This window comes from Hypomesus nipponensis, chromosome 18, assembly GCF_054491055.1.
Source record: "Hypomesus nipponensis isolate SF chromosome 18, ASM5449105v1, whole genome shotgun sequence".
In the NCBI taxonomy this organism is placed as follows: domain Eukaryota; kingdom Metazoa; phylum Chordata; class Actinopteri; order Osmeriformes; family Osmeridae; genus Hypomesus; species Hypomesus nipponensis.
This window is the reverse complement of record NC_140378.1, coordinates 5,266,137-5,275,036: the sequence shown is the minus strand read 5'-3', so window position 1 is coordinate 5,275,036 and position 8,900 is coordinate 5,266,137. Positions and strand designations below refer to the sequence as shown.

At 47.7% G+C, this 8,900-nt stretch overlaps 2 protein-coding genes across 7 annotated transcripts in view; one reads left to right on the top strand and one right to left on the bottom strand.

Moving 5' to 3' along the window:
* Nucleotides 1–434: 434 nt before the first annotated feature.
* sp5l (Sp5 transcription factor-like) lies at nt 435–3,117 on the top strand. Its single transcript, XM_084680639.1, has 2 exons — nt 435–529; nt 885–3,117. The coding sequence occupies exons 1-2, from the start codon at nt 476–478 to the stop codon at nt 1,932–1,934; spliced, it is 1,104 nt and encodes a 367-aa protein (XP_084536765.1). The 5' UTR covers nt 435–475; the 3' UTR covers nt 1,935–3,117.
* A 2,545-nt stretch (nt 3,118–5,662) lies between these two features.
* Nucleotides 5,663–8,900, bottom strand: part of arhgef25a (Rho guanine nucleotide exchange factor (GEF) 25a) — a 42,991-nt gene continuing 39,753 nt past the window's right edge. For 5 of the 6 annotated variants that reach the window (XM_084679636.1, XM_084679633.1, XM_084679638.1 and 2 more), the window contains 6 exons: nt 8,643–8,720; nt 8,339–8,530; nt 7,858–8,038; nt 7,319–7,542; nt 6,808–6,957; nt 5,663–5,808 (listed from right to left, as the gene is read on the bottom strand). In XM_084679636.1, the coding sequence (XP_084535762.1) occupies nt 5,680–5,808; nt 6,808–6,957; nt 7,319–7,542; nt 7,858–8,038; nt 8,339–8,530; nt 8,643–8,720 (954 nt within the window). In that variant the 3' untranslated portion in view covers nt 5,663–5,679. The remainder of the gene's footprint in view (nt 5,809–6,807; nt 6,958–7,318; nt 7,543–7,857; nt 8,039–8,338; nt 8,531–8,642; nt 8,721–8,900) is intronic. The other variant, XM_084679637.1, reaches the window with a different exon arrangement.

Below are 8,900 nucleotides of genomic sequence, written 5' to 3'. Positions count from 1 at the left end.
TCAATGTAACCCCCCCCTCCCTCCTCCCCCTTCCCTCCCTCACATCTCTCTATTGACTGGTTCTCCTGGAACATACTTAAGAGACCCCGTTGAGAGGACCTTTTCTCTCTATAAAGAGAAGATGCAGCCCAGGCGTGTTTGAAATGATCCAGAGGATTTATTGCGATACTTTCCTCGCACTTCACAAGGCACTCTCGTCGTATGAAGGCGACTGGTTTGGAAAAAAGTAAACTGGAAAGAGTTTATCTTCTCAGACCTCTAAAATTGTTGCCAAGCGGAACAAGGAAAACTTGAATTACTGGATTATTCGTGCTCTGTCTTGGACTGCTCAGTTTGGCGGTCCTTCTGGACCCGAGTGTGTGTGTGTGTGTGAATCACTTCCCTTCACAGCTGCTTGTACTTGGTTTAATTCGTGCGTCGCTGCCTCTCCTCGCGGCTCGTCTTGCAGGTGCGGAGACACGGAGCGCGTGGACAGATGGCTGCGCTGACTATACAGAGGACTGACAACTTCTTGCATACCTTTTTGCAGGTTTGTACATTTTAGTAAATATACTTGATTCGATTGACGTAGATTCTGCATAAAGAAACTCATGAGTGAGTTGAGATGATTTTAGAAGGCTCATGAGCATTCTAAAATTGGTTGATTACTAGTTAGTTAGGGACTGTTTATTAATTTACCAAGAAACATGTAGATCTGCGTTTTAAATTAATAGAAATGTCATTGATTTCTTTGGGTTGAGAATTTATTAAACCTATTTGGAATATTTTTTCAATGTATGTTCTGTTACTGTTGTGTGCATTGTGTTTAACTGTAGGCTACACTTACTTAAATGTGGCATGTAAAAATGAATCATTTTCTTTTTGTCTGTTTTTCTTCTTCTTAGGACCGCACTCCCAGCTCCTCCCCAGAGGGAGCCCCTAACGCTCTGTCATTCCTGGCTACCACCTGCAGCCAGGCCTGGCAGGTGGGTGGCACTGTGGCCTCAGAGAGTGCCCAGTTCCCCTACGAGGGGGCGGTGAGCTCCACCACAGGGATGTTCCAACTCTGGAGCAACGAGGTGGCCCCCAGTGCCGGCCTGGCCTCCCACCAGATGACCTTCACCGTGCCCAAGGTCCAGTTCCCTGGCAACATGCAGCCTGGCCTGGGCCCTCACCCCCACCTCCATCACCACCATCACCACCACCACCACGAGCTGCCTCTTACCCCTCCAGCGGAGCCCCCGTCCGCCTATTCGTTTGAGCTGTCCCCCGTCAAGGTGCTCTCCTCTCAGTCGCAGGGCAATGGCCCCTACTACCCTCAACACAACACAGTGGGGCAGACTTTCCCCAGCTTCCTCCAGAACTCCTCTGCCAGGCACCACCTCTCCGGGGCTCACATGGAGGAGGGCCAGCAGTGGTGGAGCCTCCCCCAGACTAACGCCACTCCCGCCAACCACCACTTCTCCCTGGGCAGGCAGCTGGTCCTGGGCCACCAGCCCCAGATCGCCGCCCTCCTCCAGGGCACCTCCAAAGGCCTGCTGAGCTCCACGCGCCGCTGCCGCCGCTGCAAGTGCCCCAACTGCCAGGCCAACGGCGGCGGGCTGGAGTTTGGCAAGAAGCGCCTGCACATTTGCCACATCCCCGAGTGCGGCAAGGTGTACAAGAAGACGTCCCACCTGAAGGCCCACCTGCGCTGGCACGCCGGGGAGAGGCCCTTCGTCTGCAACTGGCTCTTCTGCGGCAAGAGCTTCACGCGCTCGGACGAGCTGCAGCGCCACCTGCGCACGCACACCGGGGAGAAGCGCTTCGGCTGCCAGCAGTGCGGCAAGAGGTTCATGAGGAGCGATCACCTGTCCAAACACGTCAAGACCCACCAGGGCAGGAAGACCAGGGCTGGACAGCCCTCCCAGCACGGCTCCTCTGACCCCCTTCTCACCAACATCAAGAGAGAGTAAGAGGGGGCCACTTCACACTGAACAGAGAGAGAAGGGGAGAGAGAGAGAGAGAGAGAGATGAGGAGACTGTGTTTAACTAACTGGGGACAGGAAGACAAGCATTTCGTCACAGCTTCTCTTTCTCAATTTCTGTAGGCAAAGCCATACGTTTCACTTCAGCGTTGGTCTGATCCCTCATCATATTGTTACCACAATATGTGTTTTGAGGTATTTTAGGACAACTAATGTAAGGAGCAATACACTCGATAAGGAGTTTATTTGAGTTCAAGGAATTTTGAGACTTCAATTTAAGAATTTCATGCAACAATAACAAAGCAGTGATTTTCTTTCCAGGCGTTTAACAGACAACATTAGAGATACGTTTTTGCCTGTTTAAATCAGCAGCAGTACAAGGCTTTCCCATATCATTTCACTTAAACATGTTTTAAATACATTTGATGAAGGTATGTGGGGCTCAGGAACAAAATGTAGAATATAAGATGATGCACATTTCACATTTTGAGTTGTCTCTACACTGGAATTCACAATATGCAATTTAAAGTCCACAATGATTTGAACATTGTATTTGTACTAACAAGGTGAGTTGCTCCAGTCTTTTGGAGTCTCCAGTTGAATGACCTTGTTTGCTGTTGATTATTCAACAAAGTATTTAATGAATCTACCAGTGGAGGATGAGACCGGTGCTGAAAGTGAAAATGAATTCTTTTTTTTGTATCTGCAAAATGATTAATATATTTAATCCTTGCGTGAGTTGCCATTGCTGTGGAATATAGGACATAAATTTAAATGTGTAAGCCTCTTGTAGATAATGTGTATATTTGCCCTACAACAAAAATGCATGTACATTTTAATAAACATAGTTTTGTGCCAAAACAAATTCTATCGTCGTCTTCAAATGTGTTAACATGGTTTACTTTGCCTTAAGACATTCTGTCATAGATATTCAAAGTTGAGTGCTTACTGTCTAATTCACCCAACGTGTGAAGATTGAGGAATGGCATTCCATTCACAAAAACATCTCATTTTATTTCAATGATAATTGGATCGCATTCAGAATACAAATAGCGGCAATCTGCGGGCATAAAGGAAAGAGGATGTTTAGAATGTTGTCAGATCTTGCACCTCAAAGTAAATACTGAGCCCATTGACAGAGGGGCAGTTGTCTTGCCTTCTGCAATCAAGTTCACAGTCATGTGGCTTTAATGAGTGTTTTCTTTCACCCAATGCATGAGATCGAGTCAACAGATGCAACAGAGGGCACTTGGGAGGAATCCCCTCTGAATGGGACCCCTGTTGTTAAGACCCCCTTGGTGGTGACAGGAACTCCCTTTGATTCTGCACCCTTGTGAAAGTTAATACCCTCGCCCCCCTTTCTCCACGGCGTCCATATATCACAGGCGTGTTACGATCAGGCCAGGGTTTACTGCTGCAGAATGGCCCTTTATTCTGGGCTGAACCAACCAGATGTCTGCTGGTCCAGGGGTTGCTTCTCTTTGTCTTTGGGGCTGTTTGAAGTTTCTCTTTGGGGGGGGGGGGGGGGGGGGAGGGGGCGTCAATTGAAACGTGAAATTCCATGCCTTTTTCTCTCAGTGAGAAAGGCTGTTTCTTTTTAAGTAAATTGTTCAAATGAGCTCCCCTTGCATCCACCCAGTTGTCACTGCCTTTATTCTAATTCCTTTATTCTAACAAGGTTAGTCCCTTAACTAACCCGTAACATTTAGATACAGACACATGAAGAAGACACACCAAAACATGTTCCCAGAAAAAAGACACTTCTTTTATTTGATATGATATAGAGTCTACTCAGTGAAACTTGGCATCTTAACATACTGTCCCTTGATCTTAAGTCTCTCTGTTTATCCAGGTTGTAGTGGATCTTTACGTAACTTACACCAATACTTGATCATAAAAATTAAATCAAATACAACAGTTTGTAAAACAGGAGGGAAATCACAAATTAAGTCTTACACCAGATTTGTTTTTAGAATATCACTCGTTTAATATGGATTATTTAGGGATCAAATGTAAAAGGCAAAGTTTGCTTGCGGTACATTGATACTGAAGCCAATTGATCTTCACTGCGAAGCTTGCCAGGGGAACTGTAAAAGCATTGTAGGCCCCTCTGCTGGCCATGAGCAGTAACGCAGCTTAATGTACAGGTGTGAGTTTAGACTACCTAACCCCCTCACTCTTGTTACTGTATCAATGATGCATGGCTTCAGTTTGCAATTTGAGAATATAATTGGCAATCCTAAAATAACACCAACACTTTGACATGTATATAAGCAGAGGTCTCAAGTTTATGAGGACGTTTTTTTTTGTCTTCGCTATACACAATAGTGGCAGCAGTAACTGAACTGAGAAGACGAGTGTGAAATCTGAAGCCCCTCAGTTTTGGCACAAGTGTCGCATGCAGATTCAGCATTTTCTATTAAAAGTTTCTCCATTTATTGACCAATTATCCAGTTAATTAATAGTGTCCAATCGAAGCTGCTTAGAGATGCAGGCTCAGCAGAATTTTGTGTGGTAGCAAAAAGTAATAGAAAAATTAAGGCTGTTTGGACCGTTAGCTATTTTAGCACATTTCATCTTAAACCACGTCAAATAACTCCCATCTTGGCAGAGAACACAGCTCCATTTGATACAACAACCTAGGCTCCAGGAGGACTGGAGTTTTGGCCGTAGACATTGTAGTCCCTCTCACATTCTTGCACGTCCAACCAAGAGACAAGCTGTAGGTTGCCGTGTTCATGACCGAGGCCCTCCCTTGACATCACCCAGGTGCGAGGCCTCTAGGGGGCTCCCTTACCCCCTTTCTGGTCTGGATCAAACAGCAGCCATACTTCAGTGGAAACACTCAAACGGAATAAGAGAGCATGGGAGAGTTCCCGCCCTTTTGATACGCCACGGCAGACGCCAGGAGCTTCTGTTCTGTTGCATGAATGTCAGATGACTTCACATCTGCTCTATCCCGATCGAGTGTGTTTGTCGACCTTCTGCTTTGGTTGCTTGTCTTGTGTGGGAGGGGCTATCGCACTGTTTGGACACGTTTTGAAAAGCCTGTAAATAGTCCTGTTTTGTCCTCGGACATGGCAATCAGAGAACCAGCAGGTTGAAGGAACCAAAGAAGTCAACACACACTCATTTCCATTGTCCCTCTCAGGGGAAACAGAGACTACAAGGGGAATCATCTGCATGTTTACAAGATACACCGCCTATCCTGTGCAAACTCTACACTTGCACACACACGCGCCATACCAACACGCATACACACATACACACGCGCATATTTACACACGTACACTTCACACAAGCGACCTCCAGTGGTCTTCCCAATCAGGAATGGTCCTTTTTCTTCACCTTGCCCTTTAAAAGACAGAATATACAGTATATAGAAATTCTTGGAAAAAAAACAAACGAACATGAGTCATCGCCCAGTCATCGCCTCACGTGTCCGGCGAGCGTCCTTCCACTCAACTCCTCCACGGTCAAGCACGTAGTAGCGGGGGTGAAAGGAAGTTTCCCTTAAGCTGACAAGCGCCCCAACCGAAAACTACAGTCGCATGTGTCATTTCTTCATCGCTCTCCTGGCTTGTGCTTTCGGGGGGAACATCAGGGAGAAGGCAGAGGGTCTCGGAAAGCTGAAGAGGAGCAGGCCCAGCTTTCGCCGCCAGTCTGCGAGGGCTACCGGCCCCCAGAGACCACCCCCCCTCCTCCCCCCTCCCCCCCCCCTCCCCCTCAGAGTTCATAGGTCGTCCTCAGCCAGCTGGGTCAGGTTGCTGGAGCGCCGTCCAGAGGAAGGGGCAGTGCCGACCACGGGAGTGTGGGTTCCAGCCTCAGGAAGGCCCCTGCGACAGCCCTCTCCTGCTCTCTGCTGGGGAAGACACTGTATTAGGAAACGCAGTCATCCAAATGAAACCTTTTTTTTTTTTTTTTTACCAAAGAGACAAATAGCCACAGATATTTACTGTGTGCATTCAGCAACAACAAAAAAAAGAAGTTATATGAAGAACTTTGTTTAAAATATAATGATTTGTTTTTGCTGTTTACAAAACTAGTCACGCCAATGTTTCAATTCCATGCATCTCTCCCATATGTTTATAAGAGAACAATCAAGCCCTTTGATAGGCATCTCTGACTTCCTCCTCCGGCGTGGTCTCCTTCCTGTTTGTTACAAGCCCAGCCCATCCAGCCTAAGTAAACACTGCCGAAACTACAACAAAGCACTGCTCTGTCTCTTAGTGCCAGGCCACCAAGAGACAAGTGCAAAGTGTTGACAGAGGGAGATGTAGTCCATGATGGTTCTGAACCAGACCGCAGGACAGCCCCTATTGTTGACCCGGCCAGACGGTGACAGCTATGTGCAAGATGGATGGATGAGGATATATGCTGTGTGTCCATTGTGGGGGGATTGAGCCACACTTGTGCCGACGGCACAACATTGTGCAATAGAAAAGTCTTAGCCATCATTTCATTTTGGAATCCCTCTCTAAAGTTGTTGTCCGTTTCTCGATAAAAATGCGTTTTGCAATTTTTTTTTGTGTTCCAACTTTCATTTTGTCCAACAGGGGGTGGAACAGCACACCTTTTGGCTTCCCCCTCCACATGTCTGAGAACAAATGGCCCAGATTCATTAAAGCCTCTCCTCTTTTAATTAACAGTAATGAGCATGCTAGAATTATCTTCCTTCCTTCACCGACCAATTAGTTTCCTTTATAAGTAAATTTCTGTTGGCTTGGTTTGCTGTTCATCTTACAGACAAGGCTAGTTATCCCAGACTATAAATATAATGAAGTATAATTCCAATTTACTAAAATCAGTTTCTCAGAACAAATTGTCACTTAATTAAGTAATTAAGTGTGTGTGTTCGTACCTGTGTGTTCTGCATGACGGGGCCGAACAACCCGTTGGTGACAGTTTGGCAGTGTAGCGGCACAGCCTGGTCAGGGAAGGCCAGCTGAATGTGCGATGGGGACACTGTCTGGGAGTTGACCTCCGCTTGGCAATTATGAACCAGTGTAGACTACAAAAGCAAACGAGAGCAGACAACTATGAAGAAAAACAACAAACAGTTCCTCTTGTGAAAGGCAATTCTGTTATTCTTATGAAACGCAAAACTGTTAGGTGCTGATACTATTATATAATCAAGACTAGGGGGCACTATCTTTGATGTCATTTGTGTCAATGTTGTATGTTCCCTCTGTCCATTTGCACCAGGACCTGTACTGGTCATTGCTACAGTGTGCATCCCATATCACCTGTGAACACCATCTATGTCAGAGCAGTATATAGTCCGTCAGGCTTGGCTGGAGGCCATTCCAGTCTGACTGGCCCAGCGGGCCCCGACAGCCTCCCTCTGTTTGTTGTCAAACACGGGCCCTCACCTCGCGGTGCCTGTCAGCGGGGGCCTGGCTCTGGCCCTGGCTGGGCAGGTAGAGGGTGGGCAGGGACGTGTTGTAGGAGCGCAGGCAGGGCAGGCGCTGGCGGTCGATGGAGGCTGAGGAGTGAGGCCGCAGGGCGGCGGTGGAGGACAGCGTGGGCCTCATGCTGCGGCCCAGGCTGTTGGACTTGCTCTCGCGGCGCTGGTACTCGATAGGCGACTGCAGGGCTGGATGTTGTGTGGAGAGACAGAGAGGAACATAGATTTAAATGTAAAAAAAGGCTCTAAAAGTGCCCCGCATTTCTGTAAGCGTCTGTGATTGTCTAATCCTTCCATCTGTTTCGAGGTCAAATCAGTGCTGGGATTTTATGGACTGTGTCCAGCCCAGTTAAACCCCCCTCAGTCAGCCTTCACACCCTTTATGCAGAGTGCATGGGCTCTTATTACTCGACCGGTAAAAGTCTCTCAGTGTTAAATATAAAAGGCCCCTGAACGGTCTGGTCAAGGTTGGTTACGAAGGGTTCGAATGTTTTCTCCTCCTACCGTTGAGGAAGTTGCGCTGGGTCTCCAGGATGTGCCCCACGGCATCGACCCAAGCCGTGGCCACCTCTGCCGAGGCGGCCTGCAGCTGGAAGCGCACCACGCTGCCGTCGGTCCCGCGAGACGTCAGCACAAAGCGTCCTGGCTCCCCCTCCACGCTGGGCTCCACCCCGAGACAGCTCACCTGGAACAAATCCCATCTGACTAGCATCTGCTGAGAGGACCTCATGCGGTGCAGGTCATTAAACGCCTCGCGCAGGGAACAAGATGCACGAATTCCAAGAAAAAACGGGCCTCGTCATCGCACAACCGGTTGCGCAAGCCTTCGTGTTGTTTGTATCTGTTATGTAACTCATTACCTGTGTGACATCATTTTATTTGTCCAGAAAAACAGGTTGCTTTTTAACAACCGTTGTCGACCAGACAACTCTTTCGTTCGCGTGTTGAGTATTTTGAATCTAAGAGGGTTAGAGAACAGACTAACCTTAATGCTGCTCTTGAAGATGTAGCCCGGCAACGAGAAACCTTTCTTGCGGTCAATGGGCTCGCTGAAAATGACCAGCTGCTCAAACAGGAAGACCCGCCTCTCCTTGGCGCGGGACAGGAAGCTGCTGTCCTGCTCGATAACGGTAAAGGTGTCCTGCTGAAGGAGCTTCCCCTGGGCTGTGATCTTCCCCTGGGGACAACAAGTCGGAAGACAGCCATTGGTTCACGGGAGAAAATACAAACTCTCACAGGATCGTGTTTTTGGGCAAGGAGTTTAAATCTTATAGTCCATTGGCTGGTACCTCAAAGCCTTGTAGTCGACCCACGTTCATCATGTCATTGCAGCGTTTGGGCACAAAGCACATGACCTCTACGGCTTTCTATAACAGAAGAGACATGGAGAACGAGAGAGGGGTTAGTGTTACGGCACTAACTGCAATTCTACATCACTTCCTTACCTACGGCAAATGCATACACAATACTGAAACAGTATCACGACATGCTCTTTTTCAATGGTCTCAAAGAGAACGCAGCTGGTCGTGAATGTAGCATGTGTGGAG